This window comes from Amphiura filiformis, chromosome 2 (genome assembly GCF_039555335.1).
Source record: "Amphiura filiformis chromosome 2, Afil_fr2py, whole genome shotgun sequence".
Lineage (NCBI taxonomy): Eukaryota > Metazoa > Echinodermata > Ophiuroidea > Amphilepidida > Amphiuridae > Amphiura > Amphiura filiformis.
Window position 1 is genome coordinate 47,057,813 of NC_092629.1, and position 16,761 is coordinate 47,074,573.

Genomic DNA, 16,761 nt, shown 5'->3' on the forward strand with positions numbered 1-16,761 from the left:
TTTCAAAGGATGAATGTACAAATGTATTAGGGTTTAAGAACTGTTCCCATGATAGATGAGCATGTTGTGGATCCTAGTGTATGGTCAAATGTCACCGCTCTATCGGGTTCTAAGGCACACGGTAAACTGGTTGAATGCATACAAAGGTCAGGATTTATTTGGTGTTTTATAAATCCTAATTTTGTATTTTAAACAAAGAATATACGCTCACCATTTTATCCCGTGCATATCAGAAAACAATAATAAAATAAAATCCAAGCAAATTGTGGTTTTATTTCTGAGCTGGGCATAATTTTAGCAAAACAATTGCTAAGTCAATCTAGCAAGAGTGAAATTAGAAGCTTTTCACAAAGTCATGCCTATATTGTGGCACGTGAATGGAGGTCAAAAAGCCCCCAAACGGCCTGAAAATAAATAAAAACGCGGGAATTTAGACTCACAAAAAAACTAAATTCAGGTTAAAACCTGAAAAGTGGCATCTCTGTACACAGCTTTAAGCTTAACCACAAGCATGTTATGATAGCAAAAATCTATAGGGTACCAACCCTGAATTTTGATGATATAGAGATCTAATGTAATCTTGATTGGGGGGGTAAATGACATGAAAAATGTGGTGCCCATCCAGTAAATTGTTGTGCCCTCCCAGTAAATTAAACATGACCATTGCCCTCAAAAATAACCACCCGGTAAATTATTTTTGCCCACAAGCATGACAAGAAATTGGGCACTATGTTATTATCATATCTCTTGGAAATCAATTGTTGCTACTTGAAAGTGATTGGGAAATTAAGTGATACATCTTTTCATATCAATTTGAACAACTTCAGAATATGTATATAAATAACACACAGACTACTATAGTAGCATATATGAAATTAAGCCAAATTTAAATTATTTTGAACAATTTCCACAGAAATCCTGAAACAAACCAGTGAGCCCGTAACTTTGAAATCTCGAATGAAGTGTTATGCAATAGATTTCAAACAAAATTGAAATAAATGCATATTCATATGCTAATTTTAAGTCTTTTGAACATGCAAACATATCCAGTATAAATCTATTAAAATTTTTAAAAGGTCCATAATGCAGCACTTTGCACAAGACGAGTTAGACCAGGTCTAACGTCATGCTTGGTCTAACCATGGAGGTTAGAATTAGGGAGGGTCCCTTGTACTCTTTTCTTTTCCTCTTTTACTCCTTGCAAAGTCCAGAAGTTAAACTGCAGCATCTAAAATAATATGCTTAACAGGCTCCACAATAACATAGAATAACATAGAATAACATAGAATAAGGCGTGACTAAATACCATCCACGGTTATATCGTGTCAAAAGTTAGACCTGATCTAATTTGTTTTGTGCACAGAGCCTAATAATGACTCTTTCTTCTTTTTATTACAGCTGCGCCAACCTATGTTGCCCAGCCCATCATGCTGAATGCCGTAGACCAAAACATGGCTGCAATCCAAAATGTCCTTCAGATGTATAATGTGAGACTTGCAGAGGTACAGAGAGGACAGAAGCTCACAGGCAGTGGGGCTTCGGCAGTACATCCATCAGTTGCAATAATTGTCTCTTTAGTAATGTTAATATTTAATGCACTTTTTGTATAATCTGTTAAAAGTGCTCTATTCGTGTTTTAAACAGATTGTTTGAGTAGGGCAAAGAACACTCATCAGCTTGCCTTTTATTTGATGCTAATCGGATATATGGTTTTCATAATACAAACATTTTAAATATCTTTGTATTGTATTGTTTTTATCAATAATCAATATAGTTGATGAGTTAATAATGACTTGAAAGTGCTCATTAATATGTAATTTTTACCAATATTTTGCTAAAAAAACAATGCATAAATGTTCAGAATATTTTTATTTAAAACATAATATTGGCTTCAAACTTGGTCAAAGTGTTCCTGATGACTTCCAGATAATTCATGTATAAATAATTAGCATTTATGCAAATTAGCTCATTAATTATGCAAATTAGAGGGCGGCTTCACTATAATAATACATTAGAACATTATTTGAAACACTTTGACTAAGTTTCAAGGCAAAAGTATGTAAAATAAAAGTTCCCTCAACATTTATGTATTGATTTTTAGCAAAATATTGGCGAAAATTGCATATTAATGAGCATTTTTAGTCATTAATTAACTCATTAACTACATTGATTATTGATAAAAACAATAATACACAAAGAAAATATAAATTGATATATTATGAAAACCGAATGTCGGATTTTCTTCAAACTAAAGGCATATTGGCAAGTGTACTTTGCACTATTCTGTAAATCTGTTTAAAACATGCTCAGACCAGTTTTTAGTTTCCAGAAAATGCCTGATATACCACCTTAAATACACCTGGGATACATGAACTGTAGGGGCTCCTTTTATAATTGGATATATTGAGAGGTCAGAGCCAATAGGCCCTAAGTGCATTTTTGGCCAAAATCAGATTTTGGTACCAAAATAATCCTTACAACACTGGGCACCTTATGATTGTATAGCCATAATCAAATTATAGCCGCAGAAACTATTATTAGTGAAAATGTAAAGCAACACTATGCATGAAATGTGTGAAAGCCAGAATAAGGCCCTAAGTACAAAAATGCCTGTATCATTAAATGTTGTTTTTGTACTTAGGGCCTTTTGGCTCTGAGCACTCGATATCGGTGGATTTTTTAAAATATTAATTAGAAATTAACTATCTTGATTGGCCCCTCAGTGATGCTCAGTGAGTATAAAGACTTGTGTAGAGTTCAATTGTAGAGTTCTGACCAGTCAGAATAAGACCATATGCATGCAGCGGGTGGGAGCACCCCCTAAAAAATTCAAAACAAATGTCCACTTTTTGTTATTTATTCCAACAAAAAGGTCCAAATGTGTGACCAATATTTAGAAAGGTCTACTTTTTGGTGGCGGGTAATTTTAAGAGGGGTATTATACATGTAGCAATGAAAATATCTGCACATTTTCAGCTTGTCTTGAGTCACTTATATTCCAGTGTAGTAAATGGATTCCTTGCCCTATAGGCCTAATATACATAACTTTTGTTACCAGTGTGTTATTATTTTTTGAGAAAAATACAAAAATAGTCACAAATTTACCACCTTAAATGATTGTGAATCCTTGTTTATATTTCTTTTGATTTTTTCTATAATTACAATAAGTTCTTTTTTGTTTCTTTTGCTTTTGTTTTTTATTACATGTAACACATTTATGAAAAAAAAAAATTATACATACCTGTTTAGGACAAACATGAGCATAATTATTAATCTTTTCAGATGCATGTACTGCAATAAATTATTAAAATGTATCATTTGTATATTTTGAGATTATAAAATTGCTAATTTGTTTATTAATTGTATGTGCAATAATGGGGGGAAATGAATAAAAGAGCAACATATTTTAATTTTAACATCTGTCAATAAATAGCATTTGTGTACTGGTGTGTTGATGTTTTCCACATTTAAGGGATCAGATACCAACATTTGCACAGTATTTTTGTGGGACATGAGAATACTTCAGACACATCAATTGCATTCTGAATACAAGGAATGTCCTTCTGATACGAAACCAAATAATTCAAATTTTTTTGAAATTCGCAAAATTCACCAAAAGACCTACAACTTGTAAGTCTTTTGGGGGAAAATGTATATCTTCAAATGATGGACGGCTTTTCCTCCTAGCTATGTACATATCATTAAATTTATAATGTTCACTTTGAGGACTATTAAATATCAAAAATATCAATTTTTAATAATTTGCCATAAATTTGCATTATATCATGAATTTCGACAAGTCAAAAGTGTTTGATACTAGAAGGACATTCCTCATATTCATAGGGGCGTAACCAGACCTGACCTTCCGGGGGGGGGGGGGGCAAGATTGAAATTTTTGACCAAAAGTTGTGTATTATTTATATGCAAGATCGCGAGCGGCTTGCCAGCAAGTGATAAACGGTGGGGTCCAGGGGCTCACCGTAGGGCCCCTGGTGGGGTCCAGGGCAAAGCCCGGGGGTCAAGGGGCGGAGCTCATGGTTTTGGCATATTAGAAGCTAAAATCCAGTGTTCAGAGTACAAAATTTCACAATGAAAGTAGTATAGATCTTCTTCCCTCTTTCTTCCCCTTTCTCTTCTCCCTTCCCTTTTTCTTCCCTCTTTTTCTTTTCTTCTTTCCCTTTCTCTTCTTCCCTCTTTTTTCCCCTTTTTTCTCTTCTCCTTCCCCTTTTTTTTTCCTTCTTTTTTTCTCCTTCCCCCCTTTTCCTCTTCCCAATTTTTGCTCTTCTTCCCAGTTTTTTTGTGTCCGGGGGCAACTTAAGATTGACAAGGGGGTATCATCTTTGAACGCGGACTTTCAAAAAGCATCCTAATACATATAAGTGTTGAACTGAAATTGCACCCCTAAACAAGTATGGCAAGTGTTCTATACCCTATACACGTAGGGCATAGACTTGGTCTAACTTATTTTGTGCATTATGTGTTTTAAGATTTTTAAACTAGAGATTTAGATTTGAATTTTAAGCTAAGTATTTGTAGGTTGTTGTTGTTGCATCTACAATCCTGGAAAAAAACCGTTGGCACACTTTGCCCATGTTGCCTGCCTTGTGGTATTATCTCTCCCTGCTCCCCAAATTAAATGTTGGACAAAGTTATTACATTGTATAATGTCAACAGGTCCGTGAGACCCTCCAACATTGAAAATGGGGAATGGCTAAGAGTGAGATACAGTGGGGGGGGGGGGCTTTACATAATTCATTATTGCATGCATGTTTCACTCGCCTCTACAATTTTGATAGGGCACGCATTTCAATTGTTTAGCATATAACTATTCATAGGTTGAATTAAGTACTATAGCATGTACCTAAAATGGCCTGAATATTTTTTTCTTATACTTCCCGGCCCCCCCCACTGGTTACGCCACTGCATATTCAGTATGCAATTTGATGTCTGATATGCTCTCATTACCACAAAAAATACCGTGCAAACATTGCTACCCAATTCCTCATGAAGCCATAATAATACTGTCTTGTAATAATATGAAATTGATATTTTTTTTAAATTCCAAACCTGACTTTTTTGGCATTGTAATGAATGTTTACATATGTCTTAACTTTACTTCTAATGGAATCAGCCAAATTTGTTGTGTTTATCAGGAAAACAGAGCAATTTTGACATAATGTCACACATAGGTACTCATAGAACTCCATATTAGACAGCAAAATAGCCAGTGTGGTTTATTTCATGTTACTTTATTCCAGCTTAAAATGAACAGAAACCTTTCCTGACAGTTATTACTAATATAATTTAACCTTTTTAAGAAAAAGAATAACACAATTTTAATGTGATGGAAATATTACATTATACTAGCTTTAATAGTCATTAATCATTATCATCATGATTATCATCATCATCAACACATCATCATTATCATGATTATCTCATCATCATCAATATCACAGATAAGGTCATCATTAATTAGAGAATAAAGGTATTATTGTTTTTAGCCCTGGAGTGCATCTATAAGTCTAATATAACAACGAGGCGACATCATTATTTTAGTCCAAAAATAGGCGATGTCGCTGTTGTTTATAAAAGACGATATAGATGCACTCTAGGGCTAAAAACAATACCTTTATTCTCATTCTTAAACACTTCAATTCAAATAAAAATATTACACAAGGTTTAATCAAATTAAATCCTACATTTTGCAAGGAATTACCTAGGGCTTAAAATCGATCAGTCCCGTTGTTGCTATGTGCCTCCGATTGGTCCAAATAGCGAGTATGTGTATCGCGTCGACGCACACGCGCTGACCCGTGTGATATCGTGTCATATCACACGGGTAAAGCTGGGTAAGAACCAATAAGATTGCAGGAACGTTCTCAAGTGTTTAAGAATGCTTTTCGTCATATGATAATGGTGAAAATAATGAGATGATGATGATGACAATGATGATAATAATGATGACTGTATGAGGAAGAGAAGTAGAAAAATGAGGGGAGGTATCTACATTGATAACAATGAAACTGGACAAATATTGGGGATTAAGAAAAGGATGGGGATGAAATGGAAGAGGTATCAATATTAATGATGATGATAATGATGATGATGATGATGATGATGGTAACAATGCAATTGGACTATTAGGATCAGGAAAAGGACAGGAGGATAAAATGGAAGAGGTATTGATGATGATGATGATGATGATGATGATGATGATGATGACGATGAAACTGGACTAATGCAGAGGATTAGGAAAAGGACAGGGGTTGAAATGGTAGAGGTAAAAATGATGATGATGATGACGACGACCACAACGACGACGACGACGAGGAGGAGGGGAGAAGGAGGAGGAGGAAGATGACAACAATGAAACTACACTATTAGAGGATCAGGAAAAGGATGGGAGGAGGAAATGGAAGAGGTATCAATGATGATGATAATGATGCTGATGATGGTAACAGTGAACAAGGAGCACTAAAGGAGGGTAGAAGGTAAATTAACAGGGTACCAATGCTGACGATAATGACAGTTGTTGTTGTTGATGATGAATTGTGGACAGGCAAACTGTACTGGGACATTATATACTTTCAAAAGAAATTTATAAAATGTTATAACAGCATACTCCGCATAAAATAATGAAAACACTTGACCGAAATTTACAACATTGTTGTGCTCATTCAATTCATTTGTCCATCATGGCCATTGTAATTCAAAGATTTGACACAAATCACAAGTCATTACCCATTTTAACCCCATGTGCACTACTGACTTTCTTACACAGGCCCTGATTGGGTAATTACATGATACAATCATCCTAGCAACCAATCACTTTTTAGCTAAATCCTCTACAGCCCTACTGACCATTATTACCATACTGATTGGCTCAATACTATAGTTCTTTGCAACCAATCACAGTGGAAGGTGAATAGAGGCTGCTAGCCTGGTAGGTCTTATGTTATAAACAGGTATGACAATGATTATCCATGAAAAAAAACTGAATTTTTTTGAAAAAAGGCCGGAAATGTGTGTGAAATTGGGCTAAAAAAAGGCCAAAAACAGGCTGAAATTAAAAGAAAGTGCAGAAATTTGGACAGCATAAAAGCCTGAATTCAGGTTTAAAGCTGAAAATTTAGCAAACACAAATTATTTTTAAACACAGAAAAACATCATCGTCCCCAGTTTACCGGTAATGAACATGCCACAGTTTCCATCCACTCTATTAATTGGGATAGGAGGAAAATTGGTTCAGCAAAATTGATATTTTTGATATTTAACAGTACTCGAAGTAAACTTTATAAATCTGATGAGTTATACTTAAAGTGTATGTAGGTGGGATGAAAAGCCGACAACCAACTGAAAAAATTGACCTTTCGTATTGAAGATATGGATTTTTTTCCCAAAACACACACACAAAAAAAAGGTCTTTTGGGGGAAAAATCCATATCTTCAATATGAAAGGTCAAAATTTTCAATTGATCATTGGCTTTTCCTCCCAGCTACATACGCTTTAAGAATATATCATTATAGTTATAAAATTTACTTCGAGGACTGTTATATATCAAAAATGTGAAAAATATCAAATTTTAATAATTTGTCATAAAATTTGTATTATATCGTGAATTTCAAAAATGAAAATTATTTTATATCAGAAAGACATTCTTCGTAGACAGAATGCAATTCAATATGTCTGATGTGCTCTCATGTCCCACAAAAAATACTGTCGAAACGCTAAAAACGCTCATTCCAGTTCCCTTAAGGAAGCCATCCACATCAAATGCAAAGGGAGTGATTTAACCAGAGATAAGTGAAGCCACTAACTTTAACCAACCTCCCGACTCACTCATCCATTTATCCGACTAGATAGGCTCAACATCTGTTCCTACTTCCAGTCAGATGACCAGTTTCCCGCTACCACCATACCCAACATCAGTCAACATTGAAGACCAGTGGATGCTGGTCACAGGCCACCAACCCCAACAATGTAAGTTGTGAAAATTTTGTAAAATTTCTGTTTCTCAATATTTTTAAACACTTCAAAAAGTTAAAGAACAATATATATATTACATGTTGAGGTACCGGTATATATAAAAAATATTAGAAAATCTTTACTGTAAAACATGTTTTTGCAAATGTTTATATAAAAATCTTTTTACAACATATTTAACATTACAATTTAATGGATTGTTTTATGGTAAAGTTTGAAACTGTTGCAAAACCTTTTTGCATTTGCTATAGTAGTGACTGTTCAAATAAAATACCCATAAACAACATTTTTAAACTTTTTGAGTTAAGGCCATCAACATCAGTCCTAGAACATTACTTTTAAAGGTAAACTTTTGAAACTATTATCAAAAGTAGCACATATTTGCATCTAAACTGCATATACATGTACATGTACAACCAGCAATTAATAGTACACATAATTCAGTCCTTTTGGTGGAGGGCATTTGGTGAACACTAGTACCTTATCAAACATTGTAACTGTTGGTATAAATAATGGAGTGGACCCCTCCTGAATTTGACATTTTATCTCTTGTTTTCCCTAACACAAAATTGGGTACAAAATATGTCAAATATTGTAACTTAAAAAAAGTAAGTAAGTATAAGTTAAATATTTTAAAATTTTATCATGTTTATAATTTTTTCAATGTTACTGGAAAAGGAGTCTGTGTGCATCATTTAGTAAAAGACTGGACATGTGGCTACCAATCCTGTCACTTCTCGTCACTACCATACCAGGGGGTGGGAAACTCACTGAAAATGGATGACACAGATATTGGCCCCATTTTTCAACCACATTCTAATATAACCCTAACCCTACCTGTGGTTTTTTGGCTATCGGAAGGGAAAGAAGGAACAAAAAAGGAGAGAAGATGAAGAAGAAAGTCACTTGGCACCCCCAGGATTCGAACATCGGACCCCTCGCATGCCACGCAGAAGATCCCCAGCATGTAGCTACACAGGTGACGTTGGCCTGGCCAACGATTCCCTGGGTATATATGACTTGGTCTGATTGCGTCATCAAGTCCCGTGGAATGCATGCACACAGAGTGGTTTTAATAGTGAGCTTTAGTGAGTCCTAGTTGGGTTAGGGTTAATGATCTTTGTTCTCAAATAGTGACCCCCATCCTTTATAATATAAACAGTCAAAACTGATTTTAGATCAACTTTCACAAAATGACCCCTCTTTTTCTCTGTAATGACCATTTTTGTAAATTCAAAAATTAACAAACTACCTGTGACAAGTAAACACAAAGTGAAGACATCTTAATTATACCCCGAGTCTCAAAGCTGCTGCACACGTTAGTACAATTGTATGCGCATTCCTTCTATAACAAGCACCCCTTGTGAATTTTTGAAGTGATCAACTGTCAAGGTACACCCTTTTTAATGTCTCAAAAAAATTAACAAAACAATACATGTATGTGTTAAAGCAGTTAAAGGTCATCAAATGTCATTAAAATGCTCTTTCACATTTATTTAAAAAAAACATTCGTCACTGGGTGGGAAAGACCTCATTCGAATTTTCACTGTAACTAATTCGCCAATTTAACGATATAGCCATTAAAACTAGATTGTTCAAAAATTGTTTCATTAGTGAAGTGTAATTTACATGTATGTCCTCCACATTTGCTATTAAAAAGTGGGTATAACAGTGAAAACACACAGATAAAGCTTTTCCTGCCCGACGATCAGTGGCGGCACAAGGAATTTTTCCAGGGGGGGAGAACATTGGGAGTCAAAGTGAATTTGCTGGGGAGGGGGATTTACGTAATTTGGGGGTTTTGCCTCAAAACTTGGGGAAAACATTTGCCCCCGCCCCCGTAAGCGCCGCCACTGCTGAAGATGCCTTGTTCCTGGTCATTCTATGCTATGTGTGAAAATGTTTTCCACCCACAGAAAGAGATATCCCAGCTACCGATGTATCTGATAACCTGGACATGACAGTCTTCCCTTTCTTCTCACCACTCATCATATATCCAATACACATACTTTTGGTAGTATGGGCCCAAACCAATTCTACATCATCATGCCCCCAACATTTAACCACAAGGGCACCACCAAACTTGAACTTGACACCATTTAGCATTGGCGATTCTAGAAATTTGTTCTTAAACACAGTACTGATCGCTAATGATGCATTGTCTGATCCAGTTAAGCTGTCGTAGCACTCCTTTGCAAGGAGTGTTCTCATGAGATGCTCCCCACAACCAGTTGTACAACATGCTACGGATGCGGTATCAGTGTTACCATTTTGTGCCCAACATCCGCTTCCAAAAATACCAGTTTGTCCAACTCGTCCTGGATGTTTCAGTGCTATGCCACCACTTGATGAAGCACTGCATACATTCCCTTTTGCGTCCATACACACCACACCCACTGTATCAAGTAGTGACTCTTCAGGAGTGCTGATTATACTCTCAAGCAGTGAATTTTCAGGAGTGTTGACAATATCTTCAATGTCTGCATCAAGTTTTGAACGCTTAGCACTCAACCTCGCTTCTTGCTCAACTTCCATCAACCTTTGTTTATGCTTCCTGTATGCCGATAATGCCTTTTGGCTTATCATGTCACTCCCACTAACAACTCCAATATCATGATCACATGCCCATTTCAAGGCTCCATTTCCAACCAGAACGCTTGGTGGAACCCGCCCTAGACTCATCTGTCCCTTAATTTGCTCTTTTACCACTTCTTTCGCAACACTAATAGGATTCTTCACTCCAGATAACGCTCCAACAGCACCAAACAGTAACCTCTCTCCATCCATGATGCTTGCATCGCATTCGACATTACCATGTAAGTTAAGATTCGAACCCGTCCCTGCATTTGTGATCTGGTCATCTTCTAATACAGCCACAGCGGCTGCAGCACCCTCAAGCGCATGCTCACCTGCATCAAGTTTTGCAAGTCCAGCTAAGCATGCATTTTGGCATGCTTCTTTGTATGCATCGGTCATTGCGATACTGTGATAACCCGCTCCAACATGAACTGCTATGAAACTCTTTTGGAAATTTGCTGTCATCTCAATTGTGCATATTTTTCTACTGTCTGGAAACTATAAGCATTTGTCACCAGTCTATGAACTTCAATGATGTTGTCTCTAATCTGCAACAAATCTGAAAAAAACAAAAACAAACCAAGAGTGAAATGTGATGTACTATATACGTTCCAATACGCGCCCATACCCCAATAAGCACCCCCAGGGTATTTTTAATTTGCTAAAGGGTACCATTAATGTTGAAGTGACTGATAGACATTGATATAGCTTGAGGATTTGAAGTCCTGTGTAAACTTGCAATACATTTACTGCATCAGAAGAAAAGCTACTAGAACTTCTCGGGACCCTATTATTTGAAGTCCTGTGTAAACTTGCAATACATTTACAATGTACTGCATCAGAAAAGCTACTAGAACTTCTCGGGACCCTATTATAACATAGGTAAATTTGTCTCTAATAAACGGCCTGTAACAGTGCAGAATGCTGATGGGGGATCCATACTTTTTTGTAGGATATTCTTGTTTGGCAAACTTGCATTAACTGCCGAGTCATCCGAATCGATTTTATTAGGATAAAGAAATTTGGTTATGAATAGTGAGACGGCAATAAAAGTCAGGTGCTGGAAAAATCTTTCTCTCACTCTCTCATTCAAACTCTCATCGGGCCAACACCACAATTGATCGCTCTGTATTCAGTTGTATCTGCACCAGTATGAAGAAATAAATAATACTACAAAATAGACATTGTTTCAAGACCAGTTTATTATCAGTAGCCTACCGTATACACCACGCTAACGGGCCCTTACGAAAAAATTAGGTAAACCAGGTAAAAACAAGAGCTATATAGAAAGTCATGCGAGACATGACACACAAGCCGACCTGTTAATGGGTCAAGTTTGAGCAATTTAGAAATTCGACCTTTGACCCCTAAACTTTGACCTTTGGGGTCATAAATATTTTTAACATGTTTAGAATGTCGTAAGAATAATTCCTGTTGAATTTGAGCTCGATTGGACCAATTTCGAAATTTGACCTTTGACCCCTATAACTTGACCCTTCGGTCACGGATGGGGTCAACTGCTCTTGCATTGTGCTTAGGATGTCATAAGAAATATTCCTGGTGAATTTCAGCTTAATCGGAACTTATACATGGATTTTGATTTTTTAAATTTTTGATTGACCTTTTGACCCCTTAATGACCTTTGACTTCAATGGAAAAAAAAACCTTACGTACACCGACAAAATGCATTGTTCCAATTTTAATTAAAAAATTCTACTATGTTTAGTTGTTGAGATAAAAATTCTTAAAGTTATTCAGCTAAAAAAAGGAAGTGACCCCTTAATGACCTTTGACCCCCAAAATAAAAATACCATGCATACATCAGGGAACACTGATTCATGTATGATGGTTATATTATTCTGGTCTGTTTATCTTTTGAGATAAAAATTTTTGAACATTTTTGATAATTTTGGTTTTTGACCGGAAGTGACCCCTTAATGACCTTTGACCCCAAAACTGTAGGCATCCTAAAGACCCTGGCTAGTAGCGATGCATGTGTGCTAATGGCGACTCACGAGGTTGCCAGAAGAAAGAAAGAAAGAAAGAAAGAAAGAATTGGAAGAAGACAGTACAAGCCGACGTTCGTCGTCGGCTTGTAAATAAGCGCCCACCACAGCCAAAATGACTTTGTAAAGCACCCAGGACGCTTATTGGATGGTACATGTAGACAGGTCGAAGTCACAAGGCATGCAGGTGCCTTAATTATTTTATCCACATTTTCAGCTAAATTGTTCAAAATCTATGGGATAACAATTCAGGTGCAGGCTGGACATTATCCATGATCTGACCAAAGCAGGCATTTTTAAAAATAGAGTTTTTATCTACAAACATTAGGCTATCATACTGAAAACACCAAAGGTCTACCATACTTCTAAAGATGAAGGTTTGTGATTTCTATTTTCTTATATGTATTTATTGGGTTTTTTACTCCATAGTTTTCAAATTTGCCATCTTTGGCCTCCATGGACCAGATCATGTCACACTGTGTCCTCAAAATAGATGAATGAATCATCATCATCATCATCAGTCGGCTGCGGAGCAGGCGACTACAAGCTTTCTCCAACTATTGCGATCTTGGGCAAGCGAAACAATTTTGTTTGGCTGCAACATCCCTTCAGTATATCCCAGGAGGTGCTGGACATACTGTAAGTACAGTGTGCGCGGCCGTCCCGGTTTCCTCTTCCCATGTGGTGGTATATAAAGGGCATATTCTTTCACAGGCTCGTCGTCTTCAAGACGCAGTATATGGCCAAGAAATTTGAGTTGATGAATCTTGACTCTGGCAACCAGTGGAGTGGTGTTGGTATGGTCAGATTGTAGATGGTTTCATTTGGAATCCGATCCACACGCTTGATGTTTAACATGACTCTGTAGCAAGATGTTGCAAAGGCATTGATTTTGTTTTCCATGTCCTTGGTGATTACCCATGACTCACACCCGTACAGAAAGACAGTAACACAAGTTGTCTCAAACAGCTTGATTTTTGTTTCGATTGGCAGGGATGGGCTTCTCCAAAGGCGTTCCAGTTTCCAGAAAGCTGCCCAGGCTAGTGCTTTTCTTCTTTTTAGGTCTCCAGCACTAGAGCCCATCTTGTAACCCAAGTACTTAAAGTCTGTGACATGGTTGATGGTACTACCATAAACTTCAAGTGCTGGTTGGGCATTACAGTTTGCAGTCATATATTCTGTCTTAGGTGTGCTGATGACAAGGCCTAGATCTGCTGCTGCAGTTGCAGTCCTAGTAAGCTGCGACTGGGCCCGGGCTGTGGAAGATTCCAACAGGGCAATATCATCAGCAAAATCCAGGTCACTCAGCATCCTAGCAGGATACCTGCTTGACCGACGTGGGTAGGTAACAATTCCAGCGTCAATTCCAGAAGTTGATTTCTTCAGAAGGTAATCTACCAGGATAATAAACAGGAATGGTGCTAACACATCACCCTAAAGCACTCCAGTTGTTACTTGGAAAGGCTCTGAGATACTTCCATCTACCATAACGGCACTATTGGAGTCCTTGTAGAGCACCTGGATGGCATTTACCACAACCTTTGGTATTCCATAATGCCGCAGCACTGAAAACATGACGGACCTGTTTGATGGAGTCGAAGGCTTTTTTGAAGTCCACAAAAGTGACGGTCAAGGGAAGTTGGTACTCCTTGAAGCCTTCCATGATCCTCCTCAACATGTGTAATTTGCTGAGCACAGCTGCGACCTGATCTAAAGCCAGCCTGGTTGCTTCTCAGTAGAGGATCAACGTGAGGTCGGATCCTGTTCAAAAGGATCTTGTTGTACACTTTTGCGGCAATGGACATTTATAAGCGAAATACCACGGTAGTTTGTCATGAGAGAGAGGTCGCCTTTCTTTGGTAGAGGAATGATGACATTTGTGACCCATTGACGTGGCGGTGTCAGCGTTGAAAATACTTCCATGCAGAATTTGAGAATCATATCAATCATGCTATCCCCTCCTCCCTGAAGTGCTTCAGCAGTTATAGCACAGTCCAATGCTGCTGCCTTGTTGGTCCTCATGGCTGCTATTGCTTTGACTACTTCTTTACGAGTTGGAGGCTCAGTGATGATAGGAAGATCTTCAACAGCTGGTGCAGGAAGTTCTGAAGCTGCTGTGCCACTGTCGTTGTTAAGGATTGAGCTAAAATATTCCTTCCATTCTACAAGCAGTTCATGGTCACTGGTTGGGGCTGTGCCATCGAGCCATCGCTCTTTTTGACTTTCACCCCTTTCCTTGAGTTCTTCCCAGAAAGCGAGTGTATGATTTTCCAGGTGGTGGTGTAATTCCCCATCTCGTCGGCCAGCTTCAGGTCTTCCATCTGCTTATTGAGGGTAGCAAGCTCGTCAGCTTTATAAGAGTTGTTAAGGCTGGTGTTCAAGTTCCTCCATCTTTCTCTAGCTTGACGAGACTTTGAAATGGAGTACCCTTTTGGCTTCATCCCTTTCAAGTTTAAGTCTGATGGTTGAATCTGATACCCAACTTGGCAGTCCGCATGGCTCTTGCTTTCCAATAACTTTGTCAGCAACTTCACGAACCGCTGTCTCAAAGGTCTCATACCTATCAGAGATGGGTGTGGCATCATCCATGCTCAAGACCAGGAATCTGTTTGATAGCTCCAGCTGAAATTCCTCCTTTGTTTCAGGATCTTGCAACTTCTTCCAGTTGAATTTTGGTCTCTTGCAAGGTTTTCCTTTGCTTGTTCGCAGACTGGCAGCTAGACGGACACTCACAATACGATGATCGGAGTCCACTTCTACTGAGTTGTATGCTCGATAGTTGCGAAGAGAATTTACCCACTTGCTGTTTATTAGAATGTGATCTAACTGTGCATGGGTTGATCCAGCTGGATGGGTCCAAGTCCAGAGACGGTTCCTGGGTTGGGGGAATCTCATCTGGGCTGGTCTGAGATTGTACTCCTGGCAAGTGTTGACCAGGCGCTCACCATTGTCAGACTCATTTGTTGAATCATGGTAACAGTATGGACCAATGACCCAAGGATGGGAAAGATGACTGTCTGCTCCTATTCTGGCATTAAAATCGCCGAGGATGAGATGGATGTTGTGCCTTTTCATACCATCCAGGTGGTCAGATAGTGATGAATAGGATTCCTCCTTGTCAGAAGATGTTGAGCACTCAGTGGGTGCATACAACAGTGATGCTAAGCTGTGGGTTACCATGGAATGTTACAAATAGTATCCTCTCGGAAACAGCTTCAACACTCTTAAGACATCTGTGAATGTGCTTGGACATGACCAGACCCACTCCTCCATGTCTTTGCTTGGTAGCAGAACTGAATATTAAAACCCAGTTCCTATCGTCTGACCAAAGTTCATTAGTTGGGCTTGGTGTAATGAGACGATGTTCTTGAATTCCGGCAATGTCGATACCTGCATCAGCACAGCCCGTGAATAGCTGATGGATTTTCCCTTGTTGATTAACAGTACGGACATTATATGTAGATATTACAAGAGGTTTGAAGGTAGACAGGTGACAATAATCAGGGCCAACAGTTCGTGATGGTGTGCCGAGTTCCCGCTGGTCCGTCATGGAGTCAACAGTAGACTGCCGCTCATCTACCCTCGGTATTTTTGAAGATTTGCTTGTAGTTTTCGTAATCGCGGGTTTTGATGGGACTTATTTTAGTCCAGTCCCAACAGCTTTACGGGTGATCAGCCCTGTTTCAGCTTTTTTTCTTTTCACCCAGCAGCCAAGATCTACCAATATGTAGTAGTTCGCCCTGATCTGGAACATGTTGGCCAGTGTTGGAAGGTTGACCAATGATGACATGTTCAACACCAGCCTAATGACCGTTGAGAAGTAAATCTTCCTCTTCCGCTCTTTGGCCCATGATGAAAATTAGAAGCCATTGAGATAGGCTACTCTCTGTATGGTGCAGTCTTCTATGTTGTGCAGAGACAATAGTTGAAATTGAATCCTTGTACTAAGCATCTGCCAAGATTGAGAGAGAAAGATTCTGTATTTTTATTCAGATTTTTTTTTAAATGTAGGCCTACCGTACTGACGCGAGTATAGTCCCACCCCGTTTTTGGGTGAACATTTATCAAAATTGGGGGGTGGGACTATACTCGAATTTCAAAAAAAGACCTAAATGCTAGGATCATTCGTGGTTACACCCCGGGGGGGGTACTCAAGTTTGGTTTTGGTAGGGACGTGCCGCTGAGAATTTG

General features: G+C 38.2%; 2 protein-coding genes across 3 annotated transcripts in view; one reads left to right on the forward strand and one right to left on the reverse strand.

Annotated features, from left to right (window-relative positions):
• The window catches only part of LOC140146295 (uncharacterized), a 39,490-nt gene extending 36,074 nt beyond the window's left edge, over positions 1-3,416 (forward strand). For both annotated transcript variants that reach the window (XM_072168089.1, XM_072168090.1), the window contains exon 14: positions 1,399-3,416. In XM_072168089.1, the coding sequence (XP_072024190.1) occupies positions 1,399-1,610 (212 nt within the window). In that variant the 3' untranslated portion in view covers positions 1,611-3,416. The remainder of the gene's footprint in view (positions 1-1,398) is intronic.
• Positions 3,417-9,836: 6,420 nt separating this feature from the next.
• LOC140136105 (threonine aspartase 1-like) lies at positions 9,837-11,046 on the reverse strand. The gene has a single exon (XM_072157813.1). The coding sequence runs from the start codon at positions 11,027-11,029 to the stop codon at positions 9,875-9,877; it is 1,155 nt and encodes a 384-aa protein (XP_072013914.1). The 5' UTR covers positions 11,030-11,046; the 3' UTR covers positions 9,837-9,874.
• Between the last annotated feature and the right edge of the window lie 5,715 nt (positions 11,047-16,761).